At 42.0% G+C, this 21,921-nt stretch overlaps 1 protein-coding gene across 2 annotated transcripts in view; it reads left to right on the forward strand.

The window, feature by feature from the left end:
* The window catches only part of KLHL26 (kelch like family member 26), a 48,669-nt gene extending 27,357 nt beyond the window's left edge, over positions 1-21,312 (forward strand). For both annotated transcript variants that reach the window (XM_040322938.1, XM_040322945.1), the window contains one exon: positions 19,662-21,312. In XM_040322938.1, coding sequence (XP_040178872.1) covers positions 19,662-21,252 — 1,591 coding nt within the window. In that variant the 3' untranslated portion in view covers positions 21,253-21,312. The remainder of the gene's footprint in view (positions 1-19,661) is intronic.
* Positions 21,313-21,921: the final 609 nt, after the last annotated feature.

A 21,921-nucleotide genomic window follows, 5' to 3' on the forward strand; every position in this document is an offset into this window, starting at 1 on the left:
ACCTCCAACATCTGTCTGTCATGTCTGGAAAACATTTACTCAAGATCTCAGGGGTCCGATACCATTGAGACAAGATTTTATAATTCATCTCTTGTGTCTTTATACACATAGATGTTTCGAAAATATTCCCTATTATCTTGGTTTTTTGATCTTCTGTAAAAGGTCTTCCTAGTTCCCGTTCCCATTTATTAAAGAAGGGTAACTGAGAGTCCGCTGATGGAGTATTGAGTAACGCACTGATTTTTGAGAGGGAATGCCGTAAAGTCCCCTGCCCGCTGCAGTACCTCTCAAACATTGTCAGACTTCGGCAGTATCTAACTGGTGGTTTTAGAGTGTCTAAGAAGTGGTACAATTGTAAGGATCTCCAAAAGTCTAGTTGGTAGGGCAAGTCTTTCCTCTCCATTTCCTGCCTGGGGATCCAAGCGCCCTCCCTCAAGAAATGCGATGCTTGGAACCACCCCTGTTCCATTAACTTACTAAAGGGGCCGTTCAATGACCCTGGTACAAACTGCGGATTTCCCAAAATAGGAAAAAGGGGTGAGTCCTCCGTCGATAGTACCCCCCTTACAAATAGCTTGTGTGCCACCCGCAAGGTGGGGCCTATCAGCGGATGTCTTTTCATTTCTATTGGGAGAGCCCGGTAACACCATGCTGCCCGCTGTAGGACACTGTCGCATTGGTCCTGCTCTAGCCCCGGCCATAACTTTTTTTCCAGTATGTCGGCTCCAGTCAATAAGTCGACCCAGTAATGTTGCTTGGTAATATCTAAAAATATCTGGGGCCGCAATTCCTCCGTCCCGTTTGGCCAATGTTATAATATGAGCCTTAATTCTTGGGCGTTTATTTGCCCAAATAAACTTTATTAATGAGAGCCTGTACCTGCCTGAAGAAAGATCTGGGTATTGCTATCGGGAGGGTCTGGAAGAGATACAAAAATTTGGGTAATATACTCATTTTAATGATGCTAGATCTCCCCAGCCATGAATGAAACCCCCTGTGCCATCCATCCAGGAGGACCCGTGTTTTGGACAACAAGGGCAAAAAATTAAGTTTAAAAACTTGTGTTAGGTCCGCCGGTATGGAGGTTCCCAAGTATGTAAGGGCAGTGTCAGACCATTTACATTTTAAATTTTGATTTCAATATCCTTAATTCTCTCCCCGGGATCGCCACTCCCATCGCCTCCGATTTATCATAATTAATCTTGAAATTTGACCACTCACCGTACAGACCTAGTTCTTGTTCCAAATTGGGGAGGGATTCACTCGGGCTGGTCAAACTGAACATCATGTCATCAGCATAAGCTGAAATTTTATATTCTGTACCTCTCAGAGACACCCCCTTGATACCCGGGTTCAGGCGGATCCTGCTCAGTAGTGGTTCAACCGTCAGGGCAAATAAGAGCGGTGACAGGGGGCAACCCTGCCTTGTCCCGTTTGATAGTTTAAAAGGTGGTGACAATATTTCATTCACTCTCACCTGTGCCGTTGGTTGCGTGTAATTGCTTGCGATCCACTGCAGCATCTTTCTCCCGAACCCCATGTGCCTTAGCACTGCAAACATAAATTGCCAGTTGATCCGGTCAAATGCTTTCTCTGCATCTGTACCTAAAAAGACACATGGGGTTCGGGTGGTGCCTACCAGATGGATCAAGTTCATAGTCTTGACTGTATTGTCTCGGGCTTCCCGCAACTGCACGAATCCCACCTGGTCTTTGTGGACAAGCCCTGGTATGTTCTGCTGTATCCGCCCTGCCAAGATCTTGGCAAAGAGCTTCAGGTCTTCGTTCAACAACGAAAATTGGTCTATAACTCCCACATTGGGAGGAGTCCTTTCCTTCTTTAGGAATCACCGCTATCACCGCCTTTAGTGACTCGCTATGAAGAGCGCCTGATTCCCCTAGACTGTTAAACAGATTTACCATAAATGAACCCAGTTCAGGCATAAAGGTTTTGTAATATTGAGTGGTATATCCGTCCGGCCCTGGTGCCTTTCCTCCCTTCCCCTTTTTCACTACCTGCTGCAATTCGTCCATTGTAATTGGTTTTTCCATTTCCTGGGACATTTCTGGTCTTAGGCTCGGGATACCTGAGGTTGCTATGTAATTACCCATTTCCGCCTGGTCCTTAGGGTTTGTTTGTAAGTTATATAGGGAGCTGTAAAAATCCCCAAACCTCCCTGCTATCTCTCTAGGCAGCACAATTTTCTCCCCCTCTGTACCCTGAATCGACGGGATATAGGTTTTGGTCTGTTGTTCCTTTAATGCATTAGCTAATTGTTTTCCACTTTTATTACCGAATTCGTAATTCTGCCTTCTGCCATTTTGAATTACCCATTTAGCCCTCTGTAGAAGTAATTCAGCAATTTCTCTCCGAGCCGCCCTTAGATCACGTTCCAGCGCGGGATTGGGGTTGTGTTTGTGTTTTGTCTCCAGATTTGCCACTTCTGTCATAAGGGTTGTTACCCTCAGCTCTCTCTCTCTTTTTATCCTTGCCCCGTGTTTCATTAGAACCCCTCTTATTACCGCCTTATGGGCTTCCCACACCACGCCCATGTTACAATTTGGGGTCATATTAGCCTCAAAATACCACCTCAGTTCCTTCCGCACATCTTCTAATACAACCACCTCCTGCAATAGGCTTTCGTTCAATCTCCAGGACCGTTTTCATCAGACATGTTCGGCCGTGTGTACAAGGCCTTACAGTAAAGAACCCTCTACGTAGTTTAAGGTCAAAACTATTTTTCTAAATTGAAATCATATCCCCTCTCAAGCGTCTCTTTTCCAGAGAGAATAAGTTCAGTGCTCACAACCTTTCCTCTTAACTAATCTCCTTCAGGCCCTTTACTAGCTTTGTTGCCCTTCTGTTCTCCTCTGAATCATTCAGATGTTCATTAGCAAACTTCAGACGGGCTTGTACATGTGCTTTCTTGATCAGGGGGACCTTGTGGGTGCTGCAGGATTTCAGTCCTTTACGGCATGGTGTGTTACCAATTGTTTTCTTGGGGACTATGGTCACAGCTGCCTTGAGATCATTGACCAGATTCTCTTGTGTAGTTTTGGGCTGATTCCTCACCATTCTCATGATCAATGAAACTCAACGAGGTGAGATCTTGCATGGAGCCCCAGACCAAGGGAGATTGACAGTTCTTTTGTGTTTCTTCCATTTGCGAAGCTGCTTGTCGATGATCTTGTAGCCCATTCCAGCCTTGGTCTACAATCTTGTGGAATCTGATTGCTTCTGTGGACAGGTGTCTTTTATACAGGTAACAATCTGAGATTAGGAGCACTCCCTTTTAGTGAGTGTTCCTAATCTCAGCTCCTTACCTGTATAGAAGACATCTGGGAGCCAGAATTCCTGCTGATTGATAGATGATCAAATACTTATTTCACTCATTAAAATGCAAATCCATATCCATATTATAACTTTTTTGAAATGTGTTTGTTGATAATGCTATTTTTGTAGCTATTCTGTCTCTCGCTGTTAAAATAAACCTACCATTAAAATTATAGACGGATCATTTTTTTTGTTAGTGGGCAAATGTAGAAAATCAGCAAGGGGTCAAATACTTTTTCCCTCACTGTATACCCTTCCCTAAAGCATATACTTATCTTACTTCTCACCCCTGCTTCTCTGTTTACTGCAAGGAAGGAAGAAAATACCAGGTACTTCTAAGTATTCAGGAACATAAGTCTCACTTCATGTGACAGCTCTGAGCCAATCACCAGTTCTGTGTAAGAAGCAGAGGGACGATTAAAGTGAACCTGTTGCTTTTCCATGCATGGGCAAGGAAGAAAAATACAGACTTTCTTTGGAATTTTTTGCGATTCCAGAGACATGGTTTAGGGATTCAAGTAGGGTATATTCTACAACAGAAAGACAGAGTAGGAAAGAGGGGAGATGCATAAAACAAACAAACTACTTGAAACCCCCTGGGTTTGCCTACAAACCAGACAGGAATCTCTGCTTACAATTGGTGTAGGACAGTCTGAAGATCATAACCTATTGATTGACAATATAACTCAAGTTACAATGAAAGGGGAGGTTATAATTATAGTAACTTCAATATGCCAGACATTACTGAAGTTTTCACACTGCACTTACATTTGGGGCAAAGATGTAGGCACTGAAAGAAATTCCCCTAAAACCGTTCTAAAAAGCCCAACCAGAGGGGAGCATGTTCTAGACCTGATATTGACAAATGGGGATAAGTTAAATGTCTGATGTTGAGATGGAAGATAATTGATCACTAATGTCTTTGGTTTTGCTGAAATAGAGAATCTAAAAAAATAATGATATTTAAAAGGTTGAGGTAAAGCACCAGCAGTCAGTAATCAATAGCTACTATTATAACCTACCATCTTGGAGGCAGGCAATCAAGCAAATTAGTAAGCACAACATGGAAAAGAAAACTGTTATGGTTCACTACGGAGGTAAAGTAGGATGGTTAAAAAAAAAAAAAAAAAAAAAAAAATATCAGTGTAAAAGATACAAGGAAACAGTGCAGCTGATACATAAGTGTCCAAAAACAAGTAAAAGAAAGCCAAACATACAATCAGTGAAAGAAAGAAGACAAAACCTTTTTAGTTCTATCAATAAAAGGAAGAAAAAATACTAGGGGATCATGAAAATGAAAACTGGGAACAATACTTATTTTAAGGGAAACCTGGATGTAACAAACCATTTAAACATATAGGCCCGGATTCACATACATCGGTGCATATTTATGCGGGCGTAGCGTATCTAATATACGCTACGCCGACTCAGCGCACAGAGGCAAGCACTGGATTCACAAAGCACTCGCTCTTAAAGATACGCTGGGTTTCCTCGGCGTAAGCCAGCGTAGGTGGAAGTGGGCATGAGCCATGCTAATGAGGCGTGACCCCATGCAAATGATGGGCCAAGCGCCATAGAAGTACTTAAAATGCGCATGCTCAGAATCACATCGAAACAACTGCCGAAGATACATCGAATCACTGCCTACGACATGAACGTAACCTACGCCTAGTCATATTCACGTACAACGTAAATGACAAAAGATACGACGGCTTGTGTTCCCTGGTCCATACCTTAGCATGAGTTGCGCCTCCTATATGGGGAATAACTTTATGCTGGACGTACGACTTACGCAAACCGCATATATTATGCGCCGGGAGCAAGTACTTTCATAAATTTGCATATGTGCATAGAAAATCAATGGGAGCGGCAAATGCACCCAGCGTAAATATGCGCCCACGATACGCCGGCGTAGGAAAGTTACATCGGTCGGATGAAGCCTATTTTCAGGCGTATCTCAGTTTATGGGCACGGCGCATTGATACGACGGCGCATATTTACACTTACGCGGCGTATCTCGAGATACGTCGGCGTAAGTGCTTTGTGAATCCGGGCCATAGACTTCTGTTCAGTCTTCTTGTAAGTGAATGACACAAACAGAACTTTGAAGTTGGACTGTTAACTAGTCTTTTTAATAAATCTCTACTACCGGGAGAAGTAACCCATAATTGGCGGACAGGCACAAGAAGAGTAATCGGAAAGAAAATGGCAATTACAGAGTATAACATCTGTAGTAGTAACATTTATGGAACTTGGTGATTATTTAAAAACACACAACATGTAAGATTAATCTAATTGACATTTTTGACCCTATCACAAATGTTTTGGACTAGGGAGGTGATGTGGACATAGCTATCTTGATTTCAGCAAAACATTTGATACTTTGCCATGTGATGATCTCATAAATAATTTGTATAAGCTAGGGCTTAACTCTTCAGTGTTTCCATAGATACCCAGTTGGCTAAAGGATAACTTTGTACTATTTACTCAAGTTGTAAGTGCTATAACTGAAGGTTGGTGGGCAAGGCATATTTTTTGTTAATGGCACACAGTTGCGTTGTAACGCAGATTATGATCTGACATTGAGAGCAGATTGGTGTAATCAGTAGAAACTGTTTTTTGAATACTGTGTCCAGTTCTAGAGACCTCACTCGCAAAAAGATATTAAGATAGAAAGAGTCCAGAAATGGGCAACAAAAATGGTGGATGGTCTGAGGGATAAACCATATCGGAGAAAGACTGCAGGTACCTTTTTAATATGTACAGTCTCAAGGAATGGATGATCATGACTAAAACTTTTAAAAACCATAACGGTGTGAACAAGGTTCAGGACAGTAATTTTATTATGAAGCTAATTTTAATGAAAAATTATTTGTAGTCAGTCATAAATTAACTTTCTTGGGATAAACCTACAGTATAACTATGAACCGAATAAAATGGTTAAAATAAAAACATAAAAATAATATGCCCTGCTATCATAGTAATTTGCTTCCAGGGCTGCATACCCAGGGTGTATGAACTGTAAATACACATCACACCCTATTGAGGGTGGTCTGTTTTTTTGTTTTTGTTTTTGTTTTTTGTATTGGTGTTTATTTAAACTATTTTTCATGCACTGCTGAGCAAAAACAATTTTTATTGTCTAGGGCAGGGGTAGTCAACCTTTTGAGAGATGGAGATCTACTTGGACAACATTGAAGAGATCAAAGATCCCCAGGGAGCAGCACCCCCCTTTCTTTTTAAGAAATTAACTAGCAAGCCCCCAATAAAAAGTAAAGACAGCAATAAAAAACCTAAAAAAAATCTACTAAAACTGTCACCGTAAAAATATAAACTTAGCCCACCTTAAACATTGTCTTCAGTGAGAAACTCGGCATTCACTTTCATTCACAAATTTTTTCATGTCTGGGAAGCAATTGGTTACCCCCACAAGTCTAAGCCTTAGTTCATCACAAAAGCAGAAGATCTGGTACTGCAGGCTGATTTTCTTGACTAATTTCAGGCCTGGCTGACTGCTCTGATTTCTGGTCAGTGTGTGTAGTATGTAGGGCGGCGTCCAGGGTTCCGTAGTAGGCAGGGCAGTGTACAGAGGTCAGTAGTAGGCAGGGCGGCGTACAGAGGTCAGTAGTACAGGGGACAGTGGTATTTAGGTTGGTAGTATGTAGGGCGGCGTACAGAGGTCGGTAGCATGTATAGTAGTGGTTGGGAGGGCATGGTATAGGGAGGTCAGGAGGGCAAGCTATAGGGGGATCTGGGGGCACGGTATGGGGGGCAGTAGAGTATTGCACTGGGAGATATGGAGGCCACAGTACAGGGGTATCAGGAGGGCTGGGGTCTCTAGAGGGCATGGCACTGGGGGGGACATAATGGTATTGGGGGGACAGGAGGGCATGGTATTGGGGGGGGGGGGTCCACCTTTAAGTTTCACCTCCTGCTATTGCTTCTTTCTTGCATCAGTGTTTTGATAGCCTTGTTCACTGCCAGATTTCTCCTGTTCTTTAGCTAGCCTAGGATCCTGTTCACTTACTGCTGCTCGCATTTCTTTTATCCACTGCCTGCCCACCATTTCTGTACCCAGTCCTGATTTCCCCTTCTCCTTGCATTGCCCCCGTTACCCTTGCTGCCCATATTGAATATATTTTTTACATATTTAGTTTGTTGGTTTTCTGTTGCTTAGGCATTTTTGGTTGTGGTTCACTGGTTGTTTATGTTCTCTATTTGCTGGTGTGTGCATGTGTTGTTTTTTTTTTTTTTTGCTGTTAATAAACTTACTTCATTATACATTGTTTGGTCCCAGTTTCCTTGTGTAGCTACATATATCTAGTCATCCCAGCTGCAGACACCTGACAATCGGTGAGTTTAGTTCCACTTTAAGGTGTCCGTTTATGAAGCAGTGAAGAGCGGTGATCTCAGGGATCACCAGTGATCACAGCCCATAAACAGTTTATGAAACAGTGATAATCGGGGGGAGAAGTGTTTGAACTTGTTCTCCTGCAGATTATCTCTACACACAGTGAAGTCTCATAGACTGACACAGAAACGGCCAGTTTATGAAGCTGTGATCTGAGCTCTTCACTGGTGATCTGTGTCAGAATTCACACTCCCTGATTCACCAGCTCAGAGCTGGTGAAGCGGGGAGTGAAGAGGGAATCCCAGGGGTTCTGAGGAGGAAGGAGGAAGATTTTTAACTTCCTTCAGCCCTGGTTCACACTGGGTACGATTTGGAACGATTTGAGATGCAATTTGACATGTCAAATCGCATCTCAAATCCACGGCAATTGTCGGCAATGGCACTGTCCTAATCAATGCGATGCCGCATCTGCGATATCAAAAAGTAGTTCCTGTACTACTTTTTGCGATTTCGGGCCGCGATTCACATTAAATTGCGGCCGAAATCGCGGCAAAATCGGCGGCGAAATCGCAGCAGTGTGAACCTAGGCTAAACCTGTGTGAAGTTGGCACCCCATGTTTGTAAAATCTGAATAAAAATATTCCATTCGTTTGTGCTTGTTTGTGCCGCTAAAACGAGCATTTGTGCCGGTTTGGTTTCTGAGATATTAAACATTCAATTTAATGCAAGCCCCGCCCACTTTGCACCCCATGTTGCTGAATTTTTAAAAAAACGGCGCCATTCGTTTGTGCCGCGTTTGTGCTGGTTTGTGCCGCAAAAAGAAACGTTTGTGCCGCTTTGGTTCCGGAGATATTGAGCGTTATATTTTCTGTAACCCCGCCCACTTTGCACCCCATGTTGCTGAATTAAAAAAAAAACTGCGCCATTCGTTTGTGCCGCGTTTGTGCCGCAAAAAGAAACGTTTGTGCTGCTTTGGTTCCGGAGATATTGAGCGGCACAAACATTTCTTTTTGCGGCACAAACCATCACAAACGCGGCACAAACGAATGGCGCCGTTTTTTTAAAAATTCAGCAACATGGGGTGCAAAGTGGGCGGGGTTACAGAAAATATAACGCTCAATATCTCCGGAACCAAAACGGCACAAACGTTTCTTTTTGCGGCACAAACCAGCACAAACGCGGCACAAACGAATGGTATATTTTTATTCAGATTTTACAAACATGGGGTGCCAACTTCACACAGGTCTTCCTTCAACCTCGTTCAGACCCCCCAACACTGTAACCATGTCCCCCTGTAATTTTTATGTGTATACATATATATACATAAATATATATAATGTATACATGTACATGTATATACAATGTGTGTGTGTGTGTGTGTGTGTGTATACATATATATATTATGCAGGGGGACTCGTTATTTTAATTACATTAACCACGTGTCTTTCAGTGAACTGAGCGGTGATCATTTATCACTGCTCAATAAACTGACATCTCCGTATTTCTGTGAATTTCTGGTCTGTTCTCCAGTGTTTGAAGCGTTGGAAGATCACTTCACTCCTCCAAGGGTGAAGCTATCTTCCCCGCTTCATAAACAGGCACCAGAGGAGAAAAATCTTCACCGTGAATGCCGGAGAAAGAAGCAGTGAATAGATTTCACTGCTTCATAAACGGACACCTAAAGCAGAACTAAACATTCCTATACTTTACAGCCAAGCAACCTGCATTGTGGCCTCTGTTTGATCTGCAGTTTCCATGATGCTGCACATGTGATCAGTTTGTTTGGAAACAAAAGCAGATGTGACAGTTATCATCCACAAGATGCCTTAAAGGATAAGTTCACCTTTCATGATGTAGCACCCTGATGTTTAGGCAGGGTTGCTCTTTAATTTATCTGCCAATTGATGGTTGCTTTGGCGAATTGCTAGATCAATTAATTTCACACTAATTCTGGAATTGAATGAATGAATGAATGAATTGCTGCACTTCTCTCTTCTGTCGCTAGGTGACTGGGTATCTGGTGACATTAGATAAAACAAGGGCATTGCAAGCACAGATTAGGAAAATATAGGGTGTCTCAACCAATGGGCAGGGATTTTCTTGGGTCCCTTGGCCTGCTGGGAGAGCCTATTTATTTGGGTGAGGTCAGGTGATCAGGGTTCTGTGCCACCTGGACGGCTGTCTGGGTGGACATGTGTTGTATTGCCCTGCGCTGCTAGGCCAGAGACCTGCGGCCTATCCCGGGGGCATGGTTCTGCAAGGCTGTCTGAGGGCTTATCCAGAAGCAAGAGAGAGCAACGTAGGGTTGGGATTGCGGCTTGCAGTCTAACCAGAAGTGACGGTTCTGCTGATCGGAGAACCGTTGTGGTCGGAGGTAGAGGGGAAGGTGTCACCACTAAGGGACAGCTTCCAGGGACCACTGTGTGTAGCTGAAGCAAGTACCAGAGCAGTATTCTCACTATCCAGGGAAACTTCAGCCAATGTCAAGCCCGGGACCCAGCCAGTGGAGGTGACACTTGCAGAGCAATATTGTGTGCCAAGCCAGGGAGCGAGCAGGCCAGTGGGGTGAAGCTTGATGAGTGTCTGTGAGTGCCAAGCTAAGGACCCAGCAGGGACACAGGTGTGATGCTTGAGGAAGATACTAGGAGAGAAGATTGGAAAAGCTCAGGAGATCCAGTGGCAGTGGTCAGCGGGTCTAAGTGATAGACTGGGAGCGAAGTTGAGTGAAGATCTAAAAAGGAGATTGTGAAGGAAGTAAGAGTTCATTACAACCTTTGTTAGAAACTGTTCAAGATTGTTGCCATAGGAGACAGTTTCTACACATGCAGATGTTGTGTCCGGCTGGGTGCCTTTCCTTGCATGGCTGTCTACCTATATAAGTCTCAGGCCGCGTACACACCATTGGTCCAAACCGATGAAAACGGACCGAAGTTCAGTTTCATCGTTCCAAACCGTCCGTGTGTACGCCCCATCGGTCTTTTGGCCTTCGGACAACTTGCTTTAAAATCGAATCGAAGGACCGCTGAACCGATAGGTCCAAACCGATGGTTAGTACACAAAAGCATCGGTTCAAAACCCGCGCATGCTCAGAATCAAGTCGACGCATGCTTGAAAGCATTGAACTTCTTTTTTTTCAGCACGTCGTGTTTTACGTCACCGCATTCTGACCCGATTGGTTTTTGAACTGATGGTGTGTACACACATCAGACCATCAGTCTGCTTCAGCGGTGAACCGTTGAAAACTGTCCGTCGGACCATTCTCATCGGATGGATCGACCGTGTGTACGCGGCCTCAGTCTGCTAATTAACTTACTCAAGCGTGTTCTGGCCCTAACCCTCTCTCCCACAGTTCTGTTTAAGAGAAAATGAATCTCTGCATTCAAGAAGTGTCTGGCACCCATTAATCTACCATACATTGCACCCACCATACTTTGTAACCCACTCTACACAGAAGGATGTCAGCTGTCCCTAACTCTGGAGGTCACCATTAGTCCTGGAGAGGCCCAGGACTTGGCTACAATAACATGTTACATGTTAATAAATTAGCAGCCCCCACACCCCCCTGAGACACCATTTTGACAGTGAGCAGGGGATCTTATCCTTGCACCTGCTGTCGGAATTTAAAAAGAGTGCGGCTGTGTAAAACCTGTATTAATTTTTTTACGCAATTGGCTGTCCTAGATTACAGATGCACAGGAAAACTGTTGCATAGACTTTGCAAAACGAGAGATTGGGTAACAAACTTAAAGTGTAACAAAAGTCAAAACTTTTGGATAGAGTGGAGATGGATTAGAACACTTGTCAGTTTTTATTTCATCTTCAGTTTAGGGATGTTCACCCTTTTTGTTTGTCCCGTTTACCATGTTCACTGAAACTGAAAGTAAAAGAAAATCCCAAAGTTTGGATTGTCCCCAAAACAAACAAGGGGGATATTTTCCAGTGAGGACACTAGTTCTGGTGATCTTGGTGACAGGAATTTATGGCATAAGCTGTAATTTGTAGAAAATCTGTCACACAATCTATCTCACTTCTCCGTTAAGCATTGCCTTGTGCAACATAATTGATAAATGAGCCCCAAACTGATTTTTGTCTGTCACAAAATTGCTTGATAAATGTCCCACAGTCTCTATTATCTACATTGATAAATCTGTCACACGCCTGAGCGAATCTGTCAGTTATCTGCCCAGAATTTACGACACCCTGGTCCAGTGAGAGGTAGGCTGATATACGGCTAAGCATGTTTCCAATTTGTTTGATGAATGTCCTCAGTTATCTTAATTTTTTTTTTTTCTTTAAGTGCAGGATTTGTAATGATAAAAAATGAATGTAATTCAGATGAGAACTAATCTCCGAACATTATTTCTAACATTTACATGGTCATTACTTTTACTGGAAACCAGAAAGTTAAAACTTATGTGTATGTGTCAAAAATATATTTCCGATTTTGTCTTTCTTCTCTTTGCCCAAGAAACTCTCCAGCTTGATTGACCTGATTATAATAGATCAAAGCCATTCTGTACAAGAAGATTTTATTGCATACACAAATTTTTATATCTTTTCTAAAATAGTTATTATAAAGTTATTTTCAGTTTTTCCTCTTAATAGGCTTTCTGAATGTATTCTAGAGCTGCACGATTCTGGATAAAATGAGAATCACAATTTTTTTTTTTTGCTTAGAATAAAGATCACGATTCTCGTGACATAACATCGTCTTTCAAATTATACAAAAAATTGGGCTAACTTTACTCTTTAGAGCAAGGAAGAACAAGGGTGGGACTTTAAATGAGGCATGCACCCCAGGAGGACAACGGTAACGATAGACATTGGCAGGTGATTGACCCAGTAGTACCAAACAAATAATATGAAAGCATTGCGTGATAACAATGGGCAGTCAGTTATTTAGTAGCATGATAATTATACAATAAATACAATAATCACATGATAAAACTGTTACAATAATCAAAGGAATATTGTATAACTTACAACAGTTCATGGTATTGGTAATCAACATAATTGAAACAGGTACATACTGGGAATGATATCAAGAAAGGGGGGGCCAATTCATTGGAGCGTGTCTCCATGGTATATAGATATAATATTAGTACGTTGGTACAATCCACTAGTATAGAGAAGAGATAATTGATATTAGAGTGTCAAATGATGACAAAAGGGGAGCCTCTAATAGCTCACAGTAATATAAAGTAAGTGCATAATGTAGCCATTATACAATCTCCAATTCGTTGGGGTATCTACAAATTACATTATAGTCGATGTATAGAAGGGAGGGTTAAAAGTATAATAGCAGCTGGTAAAAGGGGGCATCTAGTGGCTCTTCCATAGTACTCGTAGCCATGGTATAATACATTCAATATATAAAAGTTGGTAGATGGTAAACTGTCAACGAACAAAGAAGGGGGGCGTCTATTGGCTCAACGCGTTTCGTGGCTACTGCCACTCTTCAGGAGCAGGGTATGAGGTAGGTGTCTGTAGATATTAAACATAAAATAATTTAGAATAAGGGTATGCATAGTAAACCCAGTCTAGGGGGCAGGGGAGAAGGAATAGAGTAATAACTATTCCCCAACTTACTTACAGGTATGTCAAGACCATGGGAACAAGCCAGGGGGGCAGAAAGGTGGCCGGATAGGTAACAGCCCACGGGAGCTGCGGTGGGCTAAACCCACCACAGGATGGAGCTGATCCAGTAAAAAGCGCTGAATTCTCCCAATGGCGGAATCATGGGTGCATGGAGGTTGGTATGACTCATATAGAAAAAGTGATCTGTGAAAATAAAATAAAAAAAATAAAAAAAATATAAAATTATAAAAAGTAGGAGCTAATAGTAGCTGGGACGTGAAATGGTGTGGCACCAACAAAAATTAGTGTAATGGTGTAATGAGGCATAAGCCAGGGGTATAATGATACATAAATTGTAGCAAAAACAAATGTGGAAAAGTGCACTGTGTCCCAATATGGTACCAAGCGTCATAAGGGAACTGTAAGTGGACCCCAATACAGGGAAATGGGGTGATATGCCAGAAACAGGAAGGGATAGAGAATTGGGACCTAGTGTATGTAAAAATAAGTTTAGTGAGACATGGTAACAAGAGTAAAAATAGGTACCTGAGTTTGTAAAGTGCTATACGTGCCAGGGAAACAGCCAAGACCATGATATGCACCGCCATGAGAGGAACCGCTGGACTGGAGGGAGTATATATACTCACTGAGGGTGGGGGGTGGCTCACCACCGGCACGTAGGTCGTCCGGTGAAGGACTTCCGGATGGATTTCAACAGCGTCTGTCCGCTGACGTCACTGGTAGTGTCGCAGCGAACATGACGGAGGAGACGTGCCGTCGATGCGAAATTGGGCGTCCGCCCAACTCCCGCCATGCCCGAGGGCAATGGGGAGATCGAGAGAGGGCGGGCCCCAAGAGCGCATCACAGCTCCCGGGACTGAAAGGACCGGCCTATGTAGATCCGCCCAGACAAAGGCTGTCCCAATATAGGGCAGCAACATATCAAAAGAACACATCGTGGGTAACGATGTGAGGGGTACTGTATAACTAAACCCCTGAAACCTAAGCTGGTAAAATAAAATAAAAGTTGGAACATAATAATGTAACTATAAAGTTTAAAATCAACAGACAACTGGGTAGCCTAGGGGAGGGAGAGTACCAACGTTAGTGTTGTTTAATTATAAGGGTGCATGTATCCATCCCCGGAAAATATGTAAATAGAGAACACTAAACGGGTGGGACTTTAAATGAAGCGTAAGGCATAGAGCCGAGCGCTTCCATCCCCGATACTTAGAGCAAGGAAGAACAAGGGTGGGACTTTAAATGAGGCATGCACCCCAGGAGGACAACGGTAACGATAGACATTGGCAGGTGATTGACCCAGTAGTACCAAACAAATAATATGAAAGCATTGCGTGATAACAATGGGCAGTCAGTTATTTAGTAGCATGATAATTATACAATAAATACAATAATCACATGATAAAACTGTTACAATAATCAAAGGAATATTGTATAACTTACAACAGTTCATGGTATTGGTAATCAACATAATTGAAACAGGTACATACTGGGAATGATATCAAGAAAGGGGGGGCCAATTCATTGGAGCGTGTCTCCATGGTATATAGATATAATATTAGTACGTTGGTACAATCCACTAGTATAGAGAAGAGATAATTGATATTAGAGTGTCAAATGATGACAAAAGGGGAGCCTCTAATAGCTCACAGTAATATAAAGTAAGTGCATAATGTAGCCATTATACAATCTCCAATTCGTTGGGGTATCTACAAATTACATTATAGTCGATGTATAGAAGGGAGGGTTAAAAGTATAATAGCAGCTGGTAAAAGGGGGCATCTAGTGGCTCTTCCATAGTACTCGTAGCCATGGTATAATACATTCAATATATAAAAGTTGGTAGATGGTAAACTGTCAACGAACAAAGAAGGGGGGCGTCTATTGGCTCAACGCGTTTCGTGGCTACTGCCACTCTTCAGGAGCAGGGTATGAGGTAGGTGTCTGTAGATATTAAACATAAAATAATTTAGAATAAGGGTATGCATAGTAAACCCAGTCTAGGGGGCAGGGGAGAAGGAATAGAGTAATAACTATTCCCCAACTTACTTACAGGTATGTCAAGACCATGGGAACAAGCCAGGGGGGCAGAAAGGTGGCCGGATAGGTAACAGCCCACGGGAGCTGCGGTGGGCTAAACCCACCACAGGATGGAGCTGATCCAGTAAAAAGCGCTGAATTCTCCCAATGGCGGAATCATGGGTGCATGGAGGTTGGTATGACTCATATAGAAAAAGTGATCTGTGAAAATAAAATTAAAAAAATAAAAAAAATATAAAATTATAAAAAGTAGGAGCTAATAGTAGCTGGGACGTGAAATGGTGTGGCACCAACAAAAATTAGTGTAATGGTGTAATGAGGCATAAGCCAGGGGTATAATGATACATAAATTGTAGCAAAAACAAATGTGGAAAAGTGCACTGTGTCCCAATATGGTACCAAGCGTCATAAGGGAACTGTAAGTGGACCCCAATACAGGGAAATGGGGTGATATGCCAGAAACAGGAAGGGATAGAGAATTGGGACCTAGTGTATGTAAAAATAAGTTTAGTGAGACATGGTAACAAGAGTAAAAATATGTACCTGAGTTTGTAAAGTGCTATACGTGCCAGGGAAACAGCCAAGACCATGATATGCACCGCCATGAGAGGAACCGCTGGACTGGAGGGAGTATATATACTCACTGAGGGTGGGGGGTGGCTCACCACCGGCACGTAGGTCGTCCGGTGAAGGACTTCCGGATGGATTTCAACAGCGTCTGTCCGCTGACGTCACTGGTAGTGTCGCAGCGAACATGACGGAGGAGACGTGCCGTCGATGCGAAATTGGGCGTCCGCCCAACTCCCGCCATGCCCGAGGGCAATGGGGAGATCGAGAGAGGGCGGGCCCCAAGAGCGCATCACAGCTCCCGGGACTGAAAGGACCGGCCTATGTAGATCCGCCCAGACAAAGGCTGTCCCAATATAGGGCAGCAACATATCAAAAGAACACATCGTGGGTAACGATGTGAGGGGTACTGTATAACTATTTTTACTCTTGTTACCATGTCTCACTAAACTTATTTTTACATACACTAGGTCCCAATTCTCTATCCCTTCCTGTTTCTGGCATATCACCCCATTTCCCTGTATTGGGGTCCACTTACAGTTCCCTTATGACGCTTGGTACCATATTGGGACACAGTGCACTTTTCCACATTTGTTTTTGCTACAATTTATGTATCATTATACCCCTGGCTTATGCCTCATTACACCATTACACTAATTTTTGTTGGTGCCACACCATTTCACGTCCCAGCTACTATTAGCTCCTACTTTTTATAATTTTATATTTTTTTTATTTTTTTTATTTTATTTTCACAGATCACTTTTTCTATATGAGTCATACCAACCTCCATGCACCCATGATTCCGCCATTGGGAGAATTCAGCGCTTTTTACTGGATCAGCTCCATCCTGTGGTGGGTTTAGCCCACCGCAGCTCCCGTGGGCTGTTACCTATCCGGCCACCTTTCTGCCCCCCTGGCTTGTTCCCATGGTCTTGACATACCTGTAAGTAAGTTGGGGAATAGTTATTACTCTATTCCTTCTCCCCTGCCCCCTAGACTGGGTTTACTATGCATACCCTTATTCTAAATTATTTTATGTTTAATATCTACAGACACCTACCTCATACCCTGCTCCTGAAGAGTGGCAGTAGCCACGAAACGCGTTGAGCCAATAGACGCCCCCCTTCTTTGTTCGTTGACAGTTTACCATCTGCCAACTTTTATATATTGAATGTATTATACCATGGCTACGAGTACTATGGAAGAGCCACTAGATGCCCCCTTTTACCAGCTGCTATTATACTTTTAACCCTCCCTTCTATACATCGACTATAATGTAATTTGTAGATACCCCAACGAATTGGAGATTGTATAATGGCTACATTATGCACTTACTTTATATTACTGTGAGCTATTAGAGGCTCCCCTTTTGTCATCATTTGACACTCTAATATCAATTATCTCTTCTCTATACTAGTGGATTGTACCAACGTACTAATATTATATCTATATACCATGGAGACACGCTCCAATGAATTGGCCCCCCCTTTCTTGATATCATTCCCAGTATGTACCTGTTTCAATTATGTTGATTACCAATACCATGAACTGTTGTAAGTTATACAATATTCCTTTGATTATTGTAACAGTTTTATCATGTGATTATTGTATTTATTGTATAATTATCATGCTACTAAATAACTGACTGCCCATTGTTATCACGCAATGCTTTCATATTATTTGTTTGGTACTACTGGGTCAATCACCTGCCAATGTCTATCGTTACCGTTGTCCTCCTGGGGTGCATGCCTCATTTAAAGTCCCACCCTTGTTCTTCCTTGCTCTAAGTATCGGGGATGGAAGCGCTCGGCTCTATGCCTTACGCTTCATTTAAAGTCCCACCCGTTTAGTGTTCTCTATTTACATAACTTTACTCTTTAGTTTTTTTTAATTCATTGAAGTGTATTCTTTTCCTCAAAAATTGCGTTTGAAAGACCACTGTGCAAATACGGTGTGACATATATATATTTTTTTTTTGTTTAACGATTAATCGTACAGCTCTAAAGTATACCACTCTGAAAATAATATAAAGTTTGAAGGTAAACGCATCATTAACTGTATTTTAAGTGCAACTAGTGTAAGTATCTGAATTTAGCTAAATACCTTACCCTTGTAAACCCTCAGATTGGGAGTGCCAGCATTAGATGCCAGTCAGGCTCATAGAGAGGCAGAACAGATTGAGTACAGTTGATGACTTATCAGTGTGAGTTGCTCCATCACTGTCCAGTCAGCAAGCTAGGGTTTATTATTCTTTTGCAGTAGAGGTCAGAATCCTGGTGCTGTCTCTCACAAAAGTAGCTGTATATATCCTCTTTCATGTAATAGATTTCACATAAATGGATCTGAACTGTGTAGCTGTCTGCCTGAAGTTAAATTTTTTTCATATATATTTTTTACATGAAAATGTGAATGATTTTGTAAAATATGTTGAAATACAGTAACAGCAGTAGCCAGTACTAGTGAAAAGTCAATTTTAAATATAAGTTCCAAACCCAAAATTAGAATGTGTAATTAAAATGCATATTGTGTGCCACCATCTTTAAGACAGCAGCTCATTGTATAAAAGTGACCCCTAGATATAGGAAGGTCAAATGACTCTTTCTGTTGCATCCTTAACCCTTTTGGTGCCAGAGCTGTTTTTTTTTTACATTTTTACAACCTGTTTAAAAAAAAAAAAAAAAAGCACTTAAAACCCCCAACCCCAACCCCCACTGGTGTCACACCTGCCCTATAATAAAGCTAATGGAGTGTAGATCGCGCTTAGCCGCCCAATCTCTTCCATCTTAAAGCCAACAGTCGGCTTGTCAGATTTGCACACTTTCCCAACTGGTAATGTACATATTCTCTATAGGGGAACCATGACTCCTATGCCAACAACTAATTATTCTGGTGCTTAGGTTTGCCACTGGAGTTCATTTGCATATTATGGACTTGGGCAAATCTCTGCAGATTTTTACTACAATGAATTTGCACATATTACCAAACATATATTGCATTTTGGCTAATGCTAGAGTTCTTCTTTAACACTATCTTGACCTATTTATGGCAAAGTAAAAGTTGCACATATAGTGGAACTTTAGGTAAAAACAAGATGGGGAACAAACAGGATTTTCATTAGAAAAGAGACAAACTAGGTCTCTTCTGCATTAAAGTCTCTTACTTGCCTGTCTGCCCTTGTACACTGAGCTGTGCACATGCAGTTTAGTGCACAATGTTGGCTCCCATGCATGCATAGGAGTGACATCACCTCATCCTGGCCAATAGAAATAGGCGGAGATCGGTACCTGGGAGCTGCCTGGCCAAAGATTTCACTCAGTGATGAGGAAATCTGGGACACCACAGTGCTAAAGTAAAGGCAAGTATAGTTCCGCTTTAAAAAAAAACACATGAGGCCTATACTGTACTTACCTTTCATTTGTTCCCCCACTCTGTTTGCCACCAGGGTAAAGAAAAAACATCACAATACTTTAGAGTATGTAGATCTCTCCCATTCCATCCGAGATGCAGTGTTCGGCATCTGGGTGGCCAACTGCCATGCCCAAGCACTGACCGATAAAGGAAGTGCCCTTGGCCCTTTGTGAACTATGACTGACTGAGTTAATAGGGAGTAAAGAAAATCAGGGAACTACTAAGTGATGCTGTTACTTTGCCCTGGATCACTAAAGTGTAGGTTTAATTAGGTTGACCAAGTTTAAAATGTTGTAATAGAATTTGATTAAAATGTTTATATGTATGTATATAATTAATTATATATTTTTTTTTCAATTTGAAGGGCAATGTTTACAGGAGGAATGAGAGAAGCCAGTCAAGATGTAATTGAAATAAAAGGTGTATCTTCTAGAGGTTTGCGACATATCATTGACTTTGCTTACACTGCAGAGGTTACACTAGACCTTGACTGTATTCATGATGTCTTGGGAGCTGCAGTGTTTCTTCAGATGGTACCTGTTATAGAACTTTGTGAAGAGTTCCTGAAATCTGAAATGAGTGTGGAGACCTGCCTCAATATTGGACAAATGGCTACTACTTTCAGTTTGGCATCTTTAAAAGAGTCAGTGGATTCTTTCACTTTCCATAATTTTCTTCAAATTTCTGAGGAAGAAGATTTTCTCCATTTGCCTTTAGAAAGACTTGTTTTTTTCCTTCAAAGTAACAAGCTGAAAAACTGCAGGGAAATAGATTTATTTCGTGCTGCTATCCGTTGGCTGCAGTTTGATTTTTCTCGCCGGGCTCTTGCTAGTCAAGTCCTTTGTCACGTTCGATTTCCACTTATGCAGTCTTCTGAGTTGGTGGATAGCGTCCAGATTGTGGATATTATGGTAGAGGATGTCCTGTGCCGCCAATATCTTCTCGAGGCTTTCAACTACCAAATCCTCCCATTCCGACAACATGAGATGCAATCTTGTAGGACAGCTATTAGATCAGATGTATTTTCACTTATAACATTTGGTGGAACTCCTTATACAGATAATGACCGAACCGTGAGCAGCAAAGTGTATTATCTGCCAGACGTAAGTGCTCGTCAATTTAAAGACCTTAATGAAATGGAGATCGGTTGCAGTCATGCTTGTGTTGCAGTCCTGGATAATTTTGTATATGTAGTAGGTGGGCAACATTTGCAATACCGCAGTGGTGAAGGAGCTGTAGATGCTTGCTTCCGCTATGATCCCCATTTGAATCAATGGCTACGGATACAACCTATGCAGGAGAGCAGAATTCAGTTTCAACTAAATGTCCTGTATGGTGTACTATATGCAGTCGGAGGAAGAAATAGATCAGGCAGTTTGTCCTCCGTGGAAAGATATTGTCCAAAAAAGAATGAATGGACCTACGTCTGTTCACTAAAACGAAGAGCATGGGGTCATGCTGGTGCTACACTTGGGGGCAGGCTTTATATTTCAGGAGGCTATGGTGTGTCTGTGGAAGACAAAAAAGCCTTACATTGCTATGATCCTTCCTTAGACCAATGGGAATTCAAAACTCCTATGAACGAACCAAGAGTTCTTCATGCAATGGTTGGGACAAATCACAGAATGTATGTATTTGGTGGAAGACTGGATCACATTGACCGATGTTTTGACATTTTAGGTGTGGAGTATTATGCTCCAGAGAATGACACATGGACAACTGTGACACCAATGAGAACCGGACAGTCTGAAGCTGGCTGCTCTGTATTGGACAATAAGATTTATATTGTAGGGGGCTACAACTGGCATTTGAACAATGTAACTAGTATTGTACAGGTATACAATACAGAAACTAACAAATGGGAAAGGGACTTGCACTTCCCAGAGTCTTTTGCTGGAATAGCATGTGCATCTGTTATACTACCACAAGCTTGGACACAACCTGAAAAAACTTAACTTATTTTTTATTTATTTTTTATTTTTTAAGGATTGTTAGATTTTGGTCATAAGGTTGCAAAGGCAAAGGAGGTTATACAACCTCCTTCGGTGCCACATTGCATATATGACTTAAAGTTTTATTTAGCCTTCTACCTATGTTTTAGTCAAACATGTCACCTACTAATCATTTATACACAACCCATCTCAAACATTTTATACATTTATTCCTCAGCTTAAAAAGCTTGTTCTACCACTGTTCCAAGTATAATCAGTCTCCATCCTCCTCTGCAAACAAAACAGTGCTGGGTCCTGCAACACCCCCGTACAGTCGGAGCCACTTTTTTCTCTTGGCTTTATTTTTACACTTAGACTATTTCTGCTAAAGGCAGAGAACAATGTCTTCATTACACTTTGAACCAGTAGACTGAGAACATTCACAAGAAGCATTAGTACTAAAGCGGAGTTCCACAAAAATGTTTCGTTTATTGAAAGTCAGCAGCTACAGAAACAGTATTGGCACTGCCTACTTATAGCTGGTGTCACTGATCAAGCAAATTTTTTTCCAACAGGCTGGTTGTACGGAAGTCGAAGCTTCCCTCTGCAGACCTTATTTGCCTTAAAACCTTCTCACTCCTTCTATTGTATTGAAAAATTATTATGGCAAGTTCTAGGTGCTCTTATTTAAGG

Source organism: Rana temporaria, chromosome 1 (assembly GCF_905171775.1).
Source record: "Rana temporaria chromosome 1, aRanTem1.1, whole genome shotgun sequence".
Lineage (NCBI taxonomy): Eukaryota > Metazoa > Chordata > Amphibia > Anura > Ranidae > Rana > Rana temporaria.